The following is an 18,402-nucleotide window of genomic DNA, read 5'->3' on the forward strand; positions in this document are numbered from 1 at the left end:
ATATGTAACTTTTTTTTATTTTATTTTTTTTTATATATATATATCATACTGGATTAACTTGCCCACAAAGTGTGACGTTGACTTCTGAGAAAGGCAAATGTTCCTCGTTGAGGGCGGCAGTCTCCGAACCGAGAAGGGTTGTGTACTACAGAAATGGTAACTGATGTTATGATGAGCTTTGTTCTACTATATCTGGTGCACCATTTACTTTTTTGACGCAAATAAAATCTACAACTGCTATAAAGGGTAGCAGTATTTTACGATGAGGAGCTGAAGGTTGTTTAGTTAGTAGAATCGCATTTTTTCCGGACGTGTACAATGGTTGCTAAAGAGGCATGTACTCACTATCTGAGCTATTTTGTGAAAGATCGACGTAGCAATTCTGCTACTTTAAATATTTTTGTTGCTTATCTCTAGATTTTTCAAGTACTGCGTAATATTCCTTTACTTATGGCATTGGTCGAATCCTAGCGAAAGCAACACTTCCACGTTTGAGATACATCCGGATGAAGTACAAAATCATCAGCAAATGGGTAAATATTTCAGTGAGACAAATATTGTACTCACTGGCCAGAGTTTCATACATTTACATTGAACTACCTTATAATTTATTTGTTATTGACTTTATATATTTATATTTATGACTATATATAATATATAAATATTTCCTATAAGATTCAGGAAACCCAGGTTTTATGCTAATAGCGCAGTTCAGTGAATGCGTGTTCCAATAATTGACTACAGCGAGCCGGTACTGCTTCGGTAATAGCCATTTATATAACTAATCTTTGGCTAGAGTAGAGTAGAGTGGTCAACTCCACGCTCGAATAGTAGCTTAGAAGAAGCTTCGCTCTAGATGATACGATCAATAGTTAAGAATCAACACGGATATTTTTTGGTTGCTGTGTTATTGTTGTACTTTGAAAACCTTATCCTATAAAATCTACCTAATTCTACTCAAAGCAGTACAATTATTCGAAATAGCGTCATGCCCCACTACAATATATTATTGAAAAATAATTCAAGTATAGAAATAACAAGAATTAAATTTTTTGAAAAAATTAGACATATTTTAACTGTAATGTTTGACATCTTAAAATACCTCAACAAGAAAACCGATTAATAAAGGATTTTTTGCAAAAATAGAATATATGGAAATCGTTGTCATCTTCAAGCCATTCGACATGAATAGAATGGAAATGGATAGTATTGCGCACACTCTTTAACAAAAGCAATGACTCAAGACAAAACCAAAATCTGAGCGAAACTCTAACGAAGAAGGTAACTTGCTTGTGTGGACTCATTGTGATATAGGAATTCTAGTGCTTCTGAGCATAAGTTGTTACTTATGATAAACTAAGTTTTTTAAAGTAAGACTTCAATCCAAGCTAATTCCTATAGCTTCAATAAAATATGTTTATAATCGAAATTTCAAGAGCAGGTAAATACTTTGGTTTGTAGTGGTGATTTATGAACACTATCCCGGTTTATTCAACAGAATCACAACCGCGGTGACAGTATTGTAAACATCGTGTTGTTGTTGCATCGTTGTGTTGTTGAACCATTATAGCCATTAGTTTTCGGATACGAAAAGCACTGACATATATTGCGGTTAACACTTGTTGCTCTGCAAGGCGTCTTCTATTGAACAACGTTAAGAAAGAAAGCCGATTGTCAACGGTCAAAGAATGCATTGATGTGCAGCCACAGATACATGTTAGATTACAATTAGGGCTAACGGATCATGATCGAAACAACCTGCAACTGGCCATGTTACTACCAGTATAACAAAATCTTTTTACAGTAAGTTAATCCCGAGTTGCGTAACATTTCTACGACAAATAGCAAGCATAACACAAGCCGTTATCACTCTCACTCATATCGAAACAGTCGTATTTAGGCATAATATGCGTGATTCGTTAACATAAGAGCGCCTTAGATGTACCTGACTTCAAACCGGATATGGCAAATAAGTCAACTACCTGTGAGCAGTAAACAATGCCGCATACGAAGTTCTGACAATGAAATATGGGAAAACTGCAGTTTCCTCTTTTATTATCGGAGTGAGCAGACTTTCGAATTAGATTTCTGTTTTAAAGAATTATATATAAATGCCAGTAAGCGGCGAGTACGTGTAAATGGAATTCGCAATTATTCAGGACATCTAACGTCAAAAAATGAACTTCCCAATGGAACGCTTATTCTATATACTACTATCACCTGACGGATACATAATACTGCCGGGTTCGAATAGAAATTTCTTTTTTTCTTATCCAGAACGGCAGTTTTATGCTGTCTGTGCCTGAATGCGCGCGATTTTATGGCACAATTTCAACAACCAATTTCTAACTATATAAAACATTGAGATACTGTATATCGCGCAGCGGGTAACGTGTTTGCATGCTGAACAGTGGAACACATTGTGGTCTAGGTTCGAATCTAAGCACTGACACGTTTCGGTTAGCGCTGGAAGCCAATTTAGCGTTTAGCCAGTAACGCTTAGCGGCCGTACCGTACGTAGAACACGAAAAATATCCTTATGCTTGTAGTTACGGCAAAGCAATAACCGTAATCGGTATCACGTGACGATGTTCCTGTTTGAAACGCCACCTATATTTTGTCCTCCCTATTATAGCTATCTTGGCCAACATCGGTGATCCGTCAAATTGAATGTATGACCGATATAGAAATAACTCCTCAGAATATTGTACCTTAATATCGTTATATATAGTGATTTGATTATATTTAGTCTCGGTTTTACTCACTTACGTTCGCTTTACCGTATTTCGAGCGTTTGGAAATGGCAATACTAGATAGGTAAAGGTAACGCTTTCTCTTTAATGTCAGCTAGTGTTTATTAGGCTGACATTATGCCATGGAAAACGAGTATTGTCAGGTGAAACGAGCGAGCTGATCGGCTTGCGAACTCAGCACGAATTAATTGATCGAATCTACTGCAAGCCTGAATCAGACCAACTGGAGCGACCTAAACTTTTCATCTCATGTTTATTTAGTTTTATCAAGTGTAAGTTGAACACAAACTGCTTTGCTCACTCGTTACAACTAAACGTGAGCCTAAAAGGACATGGTGCGATTAATTCGGACTACTAATGCCCCCTACATGCCATGTGAACTGTGTCTGCTTTTTATCTTATGCGTAGTATAGCATCCAAGCGGACCGAACTATACTTTCGAATTGGATTTCGATATATATAGATAGAGAAAAATTACAATGTACGCGTAATGTTTGTTCTAGTATGACGAGTGAATATGTGCCCAATAAGACGTCTGTTTGATCGATATCAATTTGTGATAAACTTAAATTTAAGCTACCAAAATGCGGTTTTAATTACGTAAGACACCTGACAAAATCTTCAACCATTCTGAATTGTGAATGATATTATCAACAACCAGATGGCGAATTTTTGGGAAAATACATTTCTAATAACACTGATTTTTGTTGTGCTATTTTGTTGCAAGTAAAACACGCTATCAATTGAACATATGCCTTTTTCAGTGAACAAATAGGACAATTACTCATCTATAAATAGTTACAAATTTGAGTTATATTGGGTTTAGAACAACTTATTTGCAATCCTGTTGTCCAAAAACATGCATCTATGGGCTTGTTTTAAATTTATAGTGCACTGACGAAGAATTTACTTTCGGATTAAGCATAAAGCGAATTTGAACTGGATAGAAATAAATGCTGTCTATCGAAATCAAGTCATTTTTTATAACCTTTCACTCCGCAATGCAGCGCAAACAGGGTGCAGCCGTACAAATTACTGCTATGGATTACAGTTCAACTCATGCGTTTGATCTATATGGGCAATGTAAATACTGTAGTAAGCCCTATAAAAGTACACGTGAAAATCAAATGAACCCAAAATTCAAAACTTAAAAATCAATTTCAGAGAATATCGAGCCGCACCGTATAGATAAAATCGTTTGCGAAACAGTAAATTCGGGTAATCAGAAAGAACACAATAATATTTAAGACTTCGATAGGTTGTCTGCTTCGTTATCAAGAGAATGACCCTTACCATGTTAGTCATCTTCCAAACAAATTGTAGAAGTAAAATTTACTTCACGCCGATGGTAATGTGAAAACATGACCATGCGGGTAGTCCAAAAGAAGAGGTCTTTCCATTACCTTTGGCATAAATTGAAACCGGTTGCCCTTCTAAACTGGGAATAATTATTCGGCCTTTATAACGTTCTTGCTTACGCCATCGTCTTCCACAATGGAAACGGTATTTATTACATAAGTACGCATTTCACTCCTACATATGGTATGGTCACAGCTGGCGATGTGGATACACAAACACAATTCTGTTCATTTAATGATAACTACCTTTATCATATTCTCTACCCCCTAGGCGATACTGTTTTCGCGTGGGATTTGTCCCAGCAGAAGCTGCTCAACGCCGTTACTCCACCCAACAAAAAAGACCGCAGTAATACGGGACGGACAACTGGAGCGTTTTGAGACGAAAAGTTATGGCACCGTAGAAAAGATTTGCATCGTTGTCTTAAGGTTCCCGAGAATAATGGGGTGTCTCGCTGAATAGCAGCGGCGAAGTAAAGTCGATTCAGAGCTTTGAACACACACGACGCCAAACGCAAACATGGCGCTAATATCACCCGATGACAACTGTTGCCATCAAGCGCCATAGCTGCAGCGGCCTACGTTAGGTCCTCCTCCACAGATCAATCGACACAACAAGGAGACAGGCGTATTGGTGCCCTAACAAAAACATTAACTTCTGTTCGAACGCGGACGGGGTTTTTTCGCGTTGATGTCGGGTGTTCGGTAACGTCGCACTGCTCTACCACCATCGATTGTACGTTAAACATTACAGATATAGACGAATGGCGCACCCATGAAGGAGACGACATGGTACCCAACATGTAGATTTGGACTGAATGCAATTCGAGTGAATGAATCATCCTGGCATTAGCAGCTAAACGATGGTTTGGCTTGTGCCAGCTTGTGGTTCCTCACAGATGTGTTTCTTTGATGATGAAAATTTCTCATAAGGATTGAAAATAAATTATATTCAGACAATTTTGTGACAAAAAATGAATAGCTACTTCATTTGGTACCTCCATTGATCGACAGACCCTTGGAGTAATTCGCCGGATAGTGAGAGCTAGTTCTAGATGCATGGCGAAACAAAAACAGACTAAAATACGAACTGATAATAAGTATTGCTGTACTTCGTAGGCAAATTAGTGTTCAAAACAATATCTGCTACCACTGAAAGCATCAGATGCTTGTATGCATCCGATTACGCCTGCTCGGTATGTTATCCGTTCTTAGTCGGCACGCGTGTAAAGGAATAAATAGAACAGTTATCAGACTAAACAGAAGACATCGTTGTTTTTGCTCAGTAACATATCTCATTGGCTAACCAAGCCGCATACACATACATGCCCGCTCGTCATTTAAGATAGAAACTGTATGACGCATTCGACACTTGGCAATGCTGAAGGCTGATCCTTTTGATTTAATTAGTAATATCGGAACGATATAGTTTAAGTTCGTCGGTTGCGTGTCTATAAGCAGAACGTCTTATGGCAGCACCGCGTATAGGATATGGCTCAGCAACAATAAGAAGCCACTAATTCATCGACGGCACGTTCTTCAACGCCGCCCGATAATGTATAAACTCTAGTTGTGCCCCACAGTCTTAAATATAATTTATAATGGAACAAAGTCAAGCCATAACCAGATCTGACTGAACCATATCCGATGTGACCAGCTCTCAGGATCCGACGATCCAAGCACACGGGCTACCTTATACTGATGGCGCGTTTTAGCCACCACTGCCACTACTTTTATGGCTGACTGAGGCGGTGTCCACGGAGAGCAGGTGTTTCTTCATCCGAGAAGCAGAAAGCGGCAAGCAGCGCCAGTAAGCGCAGTCTTCACACCGCCTGATTCGGTCTGCCTTCGAAGGTCCTTTCCTGCCTTTTACTGCTTACATTTATGACAGAGACTGTCAAAGCCTACTACATTCGAATTGAAGAAGGCGAGACAACACACAGGATAGTCGTATGTAGATTATTACCCAGCGACGGTGTTTCAGCGATTGATCCCCACCTGTAACTCTTCTTCAATAACGTCTGTTGTATTACTTCCAAACGATGTGGCTCCCACAGCGGGAAGCGATTGCCCGCTGTTAATACACTTAAAATATGACAGGAATAGGCTCACACAAAAAGGGGTACAACTAATGATAAAGACAAAAAAAACTTGCCTAGACAACTACGTAGCTCTCCCTACGGCTGGTATTAGTCGATCTGACAATGTCAACTACTGAAATCGTTTGATTTAAAGTACGAACCTTTTGAGTTGAAGACGATTGATGAACACACTCACATAAAGACACAACAGCACAGAGAAGTAGACACCTAGCCACACTGATGTCAAGCTGTTTTTCTTCGTAGCAGTATGCACAGCTTGTTACGAAGGCAGAGCTGAGTGGCACCTTAGCACAGGAGGTCACGCCGTCCTATAGACTGCCAATCGAAGCTAACATACCAAGATGAAGCTAGACAATGGCTGAACAAAGCCCCGGTAATTAGATCAAACACTTCGACGATAAAGAACAGACGGCGTCGATGACAGGAATGATAACACTAGTGGCGTCTGACGATTTCTGTTTCGTTTGTTGTCTTTAAGGTGCTGCTTCGCTGGAACTAAAGTGACGCTCTGCACGGCGGAAACAACAAACACGAAATCACTAACAAGTAAAATTGCCTAATTGGATAGCGATGCTCACTTCAACCACCGGTAGACAACTGACCAGCACGAACCGCTGTACCGTACGATTAACAGCAGCACAACAAGCGGAAAGGCACAAACCGGTTATACTCCAAAATACTCATATTGGCTCAATAGCATTGATGGAATATCTATCACGGCGTACCAGATTGCCTTACATAATTCATTTGTCGCGTTACTATTCCGTACTGATTCTTAAAGATAGATTAGCTGATTAATAGTATTGCAGTAGCATACAGCGTTAGTGATATTGGTCACCAAAAGTGTCAACCGCCCGCTGTTGAGTAAAAGGCAGCCGAAAAGGCACACGCACACAGGCACTCACGAACACTCCGAGTGGTAGTAACCAATGACGACCGGAAATCACCTAGAGAACGAAGTCAGCCGTCGCTCGGTCAGCTATTGCCAGAACAGTGATTATGTTATGCTGTTCGATTCTATGACGATCGCCACTGCCGCCTCACCGTCGCGCCGCCGTTACTCACGGCCAGAACAGCAGAATACAAGACAAGAGCAAACACAGCCTGCTGCTCGCTGGCTTGCTAAGCTGTCAGTTGTTATTCAGACGTTGTTCCACCGTCCTGCCTGCCCGCCCGCCCGCCCGCTCGCCCGCCCGCCCGTAACGACGGCAAGGACGACAACAACGCCGGCCGCAGTATCGAGAATCGAGACAGGCGACCGCCAAAGTCAAATGAAACGGGTTAAACGGGCAGGCGGCAAACCGAAGGAGAGGCTACTCGACTGAGTTTCGGCATTAGCAGAAGCAGCGAATGCAGAAATAAGTCGTTCTAGTAGACGATTAGCAGATTTCCCCTTAGCTTTTCCGACGTTTCTTCTTTTAGGGCCGCCGCAGACCCTAGAAACAAACAGCAGCGCCACAGTTCATTCACGACAAAGACTACTGCCACTACTTGTGCTACTCACTCGAGAACGGCGACGGCGATCACTGCTACAGTCACTACTGCACACACAGCGGTGTTGCTAACAATAATAGCAGTACGGCAGTAGTAGCAGCCGAGATATACAAACTGCATCGACAGCAGCAGCAGATCATATCGCCATATTCAACACCGACACGGCAGTGAAAACACCTAGACACAGCCAGGCAGACAGGAAAGGACCGACAGCCATGGACAGCCCACTAGATTGAGATACGACAACTCACCGTCACGGCTCAGCAGAAGACAGCCAGCCAACCAGCTAACAACGGCCAGATTTCAAGAGGCAAAGTTTCAATTTCGTACGAACCAAGCAAAGATCACTACTGTCGCTCTGGTAGGCCTAAGACAAGGCAGCGAAGGATCCGTTAGCGGCAGCAGTAACTGAAATACAACAGCAAAAACAACAATAATCATATGTAAAATGACTATGTTCGACTGATTTCTAAGGTAACGTATTTGGGTGCTAAACCTGAGGGACACGTGGTGGTCCGAGTTCGAATCCGGACGTAGACACATTTCGTTTATAGCTGGAAGCCAGCCGTTTGATGGAATGCCTAACGGCGGTATCAAGTATAAAACTTGGAACATTTAGCTTTAGTTGAAAGTGACAGCCGTAAGTGGAAGAGAGCTGCGAAAAATTGGCAGTGCCAATTCCTAATCCCAGTCGCGAAGGCAAATTCGGCCGAGCAGAGAGCTATTGCTTCCGCCGCTAATTCCACACGGCGACAAAAGATAGAGAACGACCATTGTAGTAGCTAATAATAGCACAGACGGAAGAGAGTTTCTAATATATGTGATTGCATGACTGTTATCAAACTTAGTAATGCATTTCTTATTCGAATTAGTAATTAATGTTATGATTAAGTTCGCGCCATCACTGCCGCTGGCGTTGCGGCCCGCTGAAAAGCGGCTGTTATAACGGATACGAGAAGGCTTTCGCCGTTGCCGGCACTTGTGTCCAGCTTGCTGATCCATTACCGAAGTAGCAGAACACAACGTAATTATTAGGGAGAAGGTAATCCGCGGCAGCTCAAACGGAGGTCGCTTAAAGACTGTTTAAAGATTCAGTGAGAAACTGGGCAAATTCTGGATGCACTAGCGGGACGAAATTCAGGTGACTGGTGCACAGAGTTTAGTACGAGTCGTCCGCTTGAAAAACATGCCTGCGCCCTTCATAGCAAACGATAGCAAACAATAATGATACATTTTAATCTTCAGAGTCGAGCTGAACCGTGTTTATGGGGAAATACATATGAAAAAAGCCCGGAGGAGGGTAGCAAATGACCGCCCTTATGGAAACACTGCACTAGGCACAGGCGTCCATTAATTATATCTGTGCATATAATCGAATGCGTCAGCAAATGACGGTGAGTGTTACATTGCGTAACTGTATTCTCATAGTAAAATTTTATGACACGATTAACTTAATGTAAACACTCAACTGTACGACAAAAGCGGTATTTATTACTGTATCTGCGTGCAAAAACAAATGATTTATAGTGTATCCTTTTCAAAGCGTGTCAATAATCGTATGCTTATTTCTTGGAGTGTATAGAGCAGTGCAAGTATATATCCTATAGCAGATTTTCTATAAAATCATATACGAAAATGAATAGTTTTACCTAATTACTTTTGTCGCGTCAAAATGTATGTCACTATACTGTCATACTTTTTAAGGTGTGTTTAAAATGGGAACTCTGGAAGGTCTCATCAGCTGATTTTGGCAGAGAACATTTGGTCGGAAAGTTCAGAGACTTCCGACTTTTACGACGACAGCTTGAGTCTATTTTAAATATCAAACTGAACTTAATATTATTTTTGGGACTGTTTTGATTTGCTGTGCACTCAATACTATTTTCCAGAGCCTTAGATGTACTTCATTAGGTGCAAATATGTCTGTAGGTGGAACTGTATGCTGAAATATGGCTATATCCGTAAACACCCCGTTCCGTGAACAATTGGACAATAAGCTCTGCTCGTTCACATTGGCGGATAACAGTGGTGCACCGAAGAAGGTTGGCTGGTCGGATTCCGGACGTGGCATTCGTTCTGGATGTCATCCAAGATGGCAAATGATAATCGTCCCGCTATGTTCATCTAATAGACCTCACCGGCACGGGAGACCATGAAGTTCTCCCGCCAACACCGAGCCAGCCTAAAGGTGCGTATAGTGAAAAACGGCAGACAAAATGACAGTTCGAACATCTGCTCAGAATGAGGATAAATAGATACCCTTCTATCTGCTCCTTAAGTAATTATGCTGGTGCAGTGGGCATTTCGGAGGGTACAAGACATCCCTGCTTCAATTAGTAGCTTTGAGACGCGCTCAGCTGAGAATCACAGGCGTGATGAATTTCTGGGAAGATGTGCCTCGAATTTTAAGATGAACACGTTTCTAAACCGAAAATTTAATCGAATTTAGGAGGCTTTCATGGATACGTGTGAGCTAAGGAACGCCAGTTTCGGTTGCAACAGCAATCCAAAGAGTTGAAAATATGGAAATGGGGTCGGACGTTTTTGCCAACCATCTGTTTCTATTGTTTGAGCAGTGTAAAGAAGTTGTTTGGAAGTAAGGCAAAACTATAAGAACCGGAGGATCAGGTGCTTTCTTACAAGGCATAGTACTGTTTGTTAGAAATGTGGTCCTTATAAAAGTGGCGCGTGACAGCGAATCACAAATTTTACTAAAGTGATAACATAGGATTAATAGTTAATTAATTGATACACAGGATCACTTTGTAGAACCGGTTTGAGTAGCTGGTTGTTATTGCTGGAATTACCATTGCAATCAGCTTATTGTACTGTAAACTGTGAGCATCGAGCACTACATTTCTATAAAGAGAGAAATCAGCTTCTTTGCTCTTTTATTGGTATGGTTCTTTCGAATTTCGTTAGAACATTTTTAATCAATTATAGCCCAGTCCTTGAAAAAGATGTGTGCATCAGAGATTAGGATTTGTTTTACAAAAATTACGAATAAAGTCGTAGAGTTGTTGTCAAATAGTAGATATAATAATATGACAAAAGTGCTGATGGTGAAAATAACCATTAAATAAAAGAAATTAAGAAATCACATTTTAAAAATTTACAGGGGGTGAAATTTTCATTATACAAGAAAATGCAATAATTATTTATTATTTCGTCTCTCAATGAGGGATTAATTTGTTCTGGCGAATATAAGTACTTGACCTATTGTCCTGCGGAATTTCCAAAAGGTTCAATATTTGAGTTTTTAATACTGTAGGCTCCTTATAGGCCTGAATGCGAAAATGTTAAACCCAAGTAACATATTTGTGGTAGAATCAACAACAAACAAGATTAATTAAAGAAGGGACATTAAACATGATATTTATATAAATAAATAGGTTTCTTTATTAACATCGATTGGTATGGGGTAAGTGCGATATTTATTAAAGTATTTCTGTCTTATTTGTGGGACAGAAGTGAACATTACTGTTTGCACTGTGCCCGAATGAGGCTAAGTCGTGAGTAAAAGAATCAACAAATATTAATTTTACAATCGAATACCATTAGTAAATAATATCAAAATAATTCAGGCTTCTGTCTTGTTTAGTAAAGGACTGAACTGCAGACGCTTTGGTCATCTCATTTGCTCAACATTTGGTCAACTCAATTTGAAATGGAATAAAAGTAGTTAGAGTCCAATTTTATTGAACAAGTGTAGTTCTTCTGCCCACGCGACGCATCAAAATGTATACTCTAGAGAGAGCAGTTAATTGAACAGTATGTGGTGAATAAGCTTTTATTTGATTTTACACAGATGAGCACATGTACTTAAATATTTTATTTTTCTAGAAATGCATTTATCACCCTCTGTGGGACAGAACATGGGACTTAGAAGGCTTATTTGTATAGACGTTAAAATCAGTCTTATTTCAGTATGAGTTTTTGAACGCGAAGCCCTTACTTGCAAACATATACTGCACTTCCTGCACGTTGAGAGTATAAACCAAAGGAGAGTCTACGGAAACGTGGCTGGTTGCATATACATATGGGCAACGTACTTACTTAATTCCAATTCGTTATTAAAAATATAAACAACATAAAGTAGGTTTGCCATCTTTATATATTATACCTAGATTTTTCTAATTTTATGATTTCTTTCATCGGTAGCAGATGTACTTCCTAAAATTGAAAGCTATATTGTGGTTGCTTCAGGTATTTTAAATTGACACAACGCGTTACAAAGCGTCCTCTCCTTTCCGCTTCTTTCTTTAGTTTGAAGAAACTGCAACAAATGCAGTGAAACATGAACGTAGTGTTAAAGAATCTTTGTCACTACACTAGGCTATAATCGTATAAGCGTTAAAACGAACTTAATTTTTTTTGGTTTCAGCGGTTTTCGTAGACGTCAAGCCTTGGATAGCTGTTTCAAAAGGAAAATGGCTTAATGTCTACGGGTTTTTCTTTTTTACTAAGACGGCCATTCATTACCAACCTTTTGGATCATGTAGAAAAGATGAGCAGTTGACTGTCTTTTTTTATTATATTTTTAGGCTTATTTGCATTGCAACTAGACAGCTGTAAAGCGCTTTTCCCTGCTAATGTTCCACTTAATATATTACTTAAATAAATTTGGCATTTTTTAAATATGCGTATGTTTAAATAAAGCCGACGTTATTGGTACATGAAACATTATTGACGACTTTATAACGGTATTTTTATTATTTCGAACCTTTGATTTTAACCAGGTGATACTGTTGTGCTGCGTGTGGTATTCGATTTCATCGACAAACAACGTGATCGGCAAGGTCGTTTTGACTAATATGCCATTTCCTCTGACAGTTACTATCGTTCACCTGGGCTCAATCGCGCTATATTCAGGGCCCGTATTAGCACTTAGCGGTGTTCGACCACAACTGGAGATGGACTGGTCGACTTGGTTCAAGTGCATATTGCCGTTGGTACTTGGGAAATTCTTCACATCCCTCACGTCTCATGTGAGTCTTTGGAAGGTGCCCGTTTCGTACGCTCATACAGGTTAGTTGAGAATATCAGATTCTAACTGTGAGCAATATGTAACAATTATAATGGCTTTTTGTTTATATATCATGATTTTCAATAGGTTATCCAGGAATACATTTTTTCCACAGTTACGAAACTGTGTGTGGTCAAGTATTTAAGTTGCGTTAAGTATATGGACCATCTTATGAGTTCTTTATTTTGTTACCACTTTTCTGATAAAATATGGTATATATTTTTGTTCTTAACTGTTACTGGTGGTGATCTAGTTAAGGCAACGATGCCCCTCTTTACGGTGATCCTCTCAAGGATCATACTAGGACAAAAACAAACATTACCCGTGTATTTATCGCTTCTACCTATCATCTCCGGAGTGATTATTGCTACCGTGACCGAGATCTCATTTGACATGCTTGGTCTTATCGCTGCTCTCAGCTCGACGATTGTGTTCGCGCTTCAGAATATCTACACGAAGAAGGTATGCTCGTTACTATATTCTGATATTATTATAGACAAGTAAATACGTGTAGATTAATAATAATATGAATAAAACTTGTAAGCATTGTTAAGCTTTAAAGAATGTTTCAATTTACGGCAGTTATTGGTCCTTTGTCATTTGTATGTCATTTTGCAGGTGATGCGCGAAAGCGGAGTTCACCATTTGCGCCTTTTACACATTTTAGCGCGTTTCGCATTGTTAGCCTGTTTACCCATATGGTTAGCGTTTGACGCGCCTCGACTCGTCCGGAATCGAGAGCTCACTCGGCACACAGATTTCATCACAATAATTTTGCTTTTTGTTGACGGTCTCCTGAATTTTGCGCAGAACCTAGTTGCCTTCACGATGCTCAACATGTTGTCACCTCTTACCTACTCTGTCTGTAACGCGGCTAAACGTATCTGCATAATCAGTGAGCATTGAATTTACTTAAAATGTTGCTCATTTTTTGTGTCCATAAAGATGCACAGGTTTAGCTTCTGTGTATCCAGTATTATTTGGCAGTATCTTTAAAAGTAACGCAACAAAAGCATTAGTATAACGAATGTCAGAGTAATGCTTTTCATTTTTATTAATGGTTGCTATATTGTAACTATCCGTGTTGTATGACGGTGTCTGTCAACACAGGTTTTTCCCTGTTGATGCTACACAACCCGGTGACGGCGGCCAACGTGTTCGGCATGACCCTTGCGATTTTTGGGGTTCTACTATATAATAAGGCCAAGCAGGACGCTCAGCGAAGTAAAGACCTGCCAACTCATCACCAGATGGTCACCGGACCGGCAGGCTCCATTGTCAACCTGGATGGGTCTAAGGCCGGAGCAACTCTGCCTCAACCCATGAACGGTTTCGTCATATCAAAGCCGGCAAATAACATTCTGTTCGAACATGTGTTCTCTAATAACAACACACAGTACATACCGCTTGTACACAGCTGACACTAGACTTCAACAGAGGACCATGTTTTTTAGCGTTTGTCTTTTTGTTGTTGTAGAACTCCCTTAATCACCTGTATTATATTCGGCGAGCTACGCATGTTTGTATTCGCCAGTGTTATTGCTATAAAGGTAAGGTTCTTTATAAGGTTTATTTTGAAACTGTGCTGTACAAAGGTGCGCCAGAATAATGTGATTCGCGCATCGCGCGTATAGTCAGTGATCGACTCCGTGATGGAGGTAAGTGAAAACACGAAACGACAACAATATCCGATGAGCTAGCAAGAGTTTTTCTGGTAATTTGCCTACTGAATATCCTATCTTTTTTCTTTGTTGTTCCTGGCATAAGGCACAACGAGCAGGCTACAACAGATTCGAATGACCATCGAGTTGTCACGAATAGCGAGAAAAACGACGGTCCTCCGTCGTAGTTTGAGGAAATTTGGGGTAGATAGGACGCGAAAGGATGTGTGAGTGTAATTAAAGGATGAATGTATCGATGAATAAGCGAGCGAGTGGGTGGAGATTGCATTTATAATAGTATTGGTTGTGTAATTTTTCTATCCTGAATTGTTTCGCATATCTTAAACTGGAGTGGTGTTTTCAGGCTCATATTGCTGGACACTGTTTCATTTGAGACAATAAACTGATTTTATTTAAAATACAGTAAATTTTCAATCAAAATCACACTACGACTTTTGATTTATCACGATCAAATTATAAGCATGATGAAGCCAGCTACGTTCCATTGAGAACTCGATACCTACTGCAGAAATAGCGTGGTTCTGTAACACAGCATAGCAATGTGAATACGAGTATCTCATATATATATATATATATATATATTTGTGGCTGGACGTATGTTGTTTGTTGATCTTGGAGAAGCACTTTTTTTACCGGGGTGCTACTACATTTCCAACGAAGTGCAAAAAAACGATTTATATTTATTCTTTTATATACGGTGTTATAATAATGTAACGTAATGACAATATTATCTTATATAGATGGAGTGGTGCAATATAATGACGTCCACTCTTACCTATCGACTAGAAGGCCTACTGATTTTCTGATGCGGTTTTATGAGAATCAGGTAGTTACGTGCGTACAATGAATAGAGATGAAAACCAAAAACTGGGCTAAACAGACGAAAAGCGATTAGTGAAAACCGTAACTGCACTAAGGGAAACTAGCAGGAATGTGCGTATTTATAGTAATATATATATATATATATATATATATATATATATAAGAACGATGTTCATATAAACAACTCTAAGAGGAACAAACCATACGAATAACCACAACAGATGCGTGCGCACATGATTCATGCTGCTTAAATCTGGAGATTTACGCGATGTTTTTCAATGCATGACCCAGTGAACACATCAGCTAAATATAGGATAATACCACAGGTGTAAAGGAAGTTCTTAAATAGTGCATTGTTGTGAAGAAATAGCGACATAATCGAGCAAATGCCAATACTTGCGAGCTCTAGCAAAGTTATCGTGTGAATGTGCGCATTATGCGTGTGTTATTATACGAAGACGAATCGATGATGGCTGTTTATGGGTGCGATGAGGGAAACAATGTATTGGTGGAACATATTAAATCGGTTCGAGCTAACCTAAAGGAAGTAGGATTACCTCGAAAACGAGTAACTATTATTCTACTATTGTCAGTGAATCAACCCCAGTTCCAGAAGTCCCTCTAATACCTATGATCAAAGGAAATCTGTTTTTGCGGAGTTCTTGACATTCCAGATAAGGGATGAATAAGTACAACAACAACAACTATATAATTCTTATAGTAATGTCAAATTTGATTTGCTTGCATTCTTTAAATCGCTCTAGATAAGAAGGGATAGTGTTGCATTCTCTGAATTTTAAAACTAGTCGTAAACCTATTTTAATTTACTTGACTACATGCATGTGAGAAAAATATATTACTGGACAAAAACACGTTGGCTACTATTTTGTCCTTATTTTTTTCACAAATGTAGGAGGTCTAAATACGAGCATATGAAGAGCATACGACTATCCTAAAATACTTTACAGATGAAATTAGAACAAATATTTTTTTTTTATGAGCGATATCTCGTTGAGCAGATTTTCTCAGTTTAGCGGTTCAATGAAGTTATTTCTATTACTGCTTCTAATTTTTATAGTAATGAAAACAGTTCGTATTTCAGTTATTAAGGTCCATACTACGCGGTGTATGATTTACGTGAATTTTTTTCGAAGGCCTACATCATTCCTGTAGCTGGGTAAAGCATATTTTTTCAAAGCTTCGCATACTCATTTAGTTGATTAAAATGTAAGAAATCACGATTTAAGTGAGTAGTAGCAAACGATTGCGCCGTGGAATGTATTACTCAACATACACTGTAGCTGGCTACGAAATTGTTGCATGGAGAGAGACTTATTAGGAAGCGAAAATCAAACCAAAAGAAGTAAAACGTAATGCAAGCGTCGTTTCGCATGTAAGGAAAATGATGAGCACTTTGTTCTTAGCAGGCGAGTAAATGCAAATCCTCGCAGTCATTAAAAGAGGGCAATGAGTAGTGTTCGCAGGTTCCTCTTCGTTACTAACAATTTTCCGAACAATCTCTATCTATGAAAGCCTCAATAATCCGTAGAACGTTACATAACCATACAGACAAACCACTGTTACGGTAACTATTTGCCTAACTGTGATAGTTTTTACACTAATGTCAATAAATGGCTATTTTTTTCTATCTTTTTAACACCCTGTCGCCCTCGTTGGATTATCACTAGTTACATGTGAGCTACAAGGATTCATTATAGCATCTCTAAACGTATTTTTAGGTACCTAATTTCAGCTTATTTAATTCCGTTTTCGCATAAAGTTAGTGCAGCTTACTTCGCGTTTTACGTGGCTTGCTGGCTCATATTGCATAACGCACATAGATATATTTAATTTTGCCAAGCAATTTTACGTTTGAAAAAACAATAGCAAAGAGTTTATTATTAAGGCGCGGTCAGGGGAGAAGCTGCTTTTGATATTAATTGATTCTCAGTAAGGTAATTGAGACGGATCCAGCGCTAACGTCACTTAAGTCGCTTTTTATCTTTTATATGCACGTAAGCAGATTTTTGTTCTAATAACAAAATTGGCACCGGCTAAAGTATCCATAATATCACATATGTTCATGTTAAAAGCTGAAGCGATAAGGAAAATTGAGGTGGGGATTTATAATTGGCTACCTTCTATATTATCCGTGGTTTTTGAAAAGTACCAATGACTAATATACCTAACTCTCAGGCGTTAAATACCCAATTAACGCCGTGGGGCATTTTAAACGAAGCTTCACCGGGCATTGGTCTCTTGTAAATAACTGTTTCTCACTCATCAAATAGGAGACCCAGACCCATTAACTCCAGCTTTTAAGATTAGGTTAATTTTGTGATCATAAGTTTTATCAGTTCTTTGCTTAGTTGAAGGATATGAGGAACTGAAGGACCACAAAGTAGCTGCTTAACAAATCCACAGGTATTGTTTTTGATAAAGCAGAGGTAAGACCAGCTGCACTTTATAAAATAGAAAAAGCCAGCGCTCCCTCCATTCAGGACAACACAATAGCAAAAGTTTCGTTTTCTTTGTACCACAGCGCTGCCTGCCAGGAAGGCCTTTAGGAGGCTCAAAAACATCACAATTAGTTTTTCTTTATTTTTGTTATGTGCGGGCAGGAAAGACCCGGGAAGGTTCACACTATCTTAGGGGAAAGAAGAGACATAATTAAAATAAATCTGACTGCATTCTATCGTGTATAATTCTGCATCAAATTAAAATGATTGACTATTCATATTATAGCTGACGGAATGTATGGTCGTCCAAAAAAAGTTTTCGTCATCGCAAGTTAGAACCACCAAATGAGAACATAGCAGAAGTCGTCCTAGAATACCATCTCGAAGAAATACCGCCCAAAAGTTTTTTGGTCGAACGTATCAAACACAGTGCACATTGACAGTACCTCGTACAACAGCAATAAAATCAAAGATTTTTGGTCAAACAACTTTTAAGATCCATGGATTCCTTTCAGAACATTGTTATAGTGCAATAAAATACGCTATGATATCCATGTGTGCACGAAATGTTCATGGAATCATGGCAGATTAAAGGGTGTATCGATTATCAGGGCGCATCTTGTGCTCCATACTCCACACAGTGGATAAATTGATTATCATACTTAATAGTAATCACACATTCATAGCAAACGACCATTTGATTCCT

The 18,402-nt window shown here is 39.3% G+C and overlaps 2 protein-coding genes across 5 annotated transcripts in view; one reads left to right on the plus strand and one right to left on the minus strand.

The window, feature by feature from the left end:
• Arf6 (ADP-ribosylation factor 6) overlaps positions 1 to 7,379 on the minus strand; it is a 13,990-nt gene extending 6,611 nt beyond the window's left edge. The window contains exon 1 of one of the 3 annotated variants that reach the window (XM_022850290.2): positions 6,354 to 7,379. The gene's annotated coding sequence lies outside the window, so the exon portion shown is untranslated. Of the gene's footprint in view, positions 1 to 4,046; positions 4,185 to 4,357; positions 4,440 to 6,353 lie in introns of those variants that run through there. The other 2 variants (XM_022850292.1, XM_022850293.2) reach the window with 2 other exon arrangements.
• Positions 7,380 to 7,457: 78 nt separating this feature from the next.
• LOC111270202 (solute carrier family 35 member E1 homolog) lies at positions 7,458 to 16,894 on the plus strand. Of its 2 annotated transcripts, XM_022850286.2 has the most exons (7): positions 7,458 to 8,181; positions 8,953 to 9,101; positions 9,597 to 9,895; positions 12,447 to 12,735; positions 12,987 to 13,195; positions 13,352 to 13,628; positions 13,844 to 16,894. In XM_022850286.2, exons 3-7 carry the CDS (start codon positions 9,860 to 9,862, stop codon positions 14,152 to 14,154), a joined length of 1,122 nt encoding a protein of 373 aa, XP_022706021.1. In that variant the 5' UTR covers positions 7,458 to 8,181; positions 8,953 to 9,101; positions 9,597 to 9,859; the 3' UTR covers positions 14,155 to 16,894. The 2 variants fall into 2 exon arrangements, with proteins under 2 accessions (XP_022706021.1, XP_086828532.1); XM_086972406.1 differs by lacking the exon at positions 7,458 to 8,181 and having other exon boundaries at positions 8,859 to 9,101.
• The last annotated feature ends 1,508 nt before the right edge of the window (positions 16,895 to 18,402 follow it).

Source organism: Varroa jacobsoni, unplaced genomic scaffold, assembly GCF_002532875.2.
Source record: "Varroa jacobsoni isolate VJ856 unplaced genomic scaffold, vjacob_1.0 scaffold_1455, whole genome shotgun sequence".
Lineage (NCBI taxonomy): Eukaryota > Metazoa > Arthropoda > Arachnida > Mesostigmata > Varroidae > Varroa > Varroa jacobsoni.

Coding starts and splice junctions, on each gene's coding strand:
- LOC111270202 (XM_022850286.2), top strand. CDS start 9,860: ATGAAGTTCTCCCGCCAACACCGAGCCAGCCTAAAG. Junction 9,896..12,446: donor AACACCGAGCCAGCCTAAAG/GTGCGTATAGTG, acceptor GATTTTAACCAG/GTGATACTGTTGTGCTGCGT. Junction 13,629..13,843: donor TAAACGTATCTGCATAATCA/GTGAGCATTGAA, acceptor CTGTCAACACAG/GTTTTTCCCTGTTGATGCTA.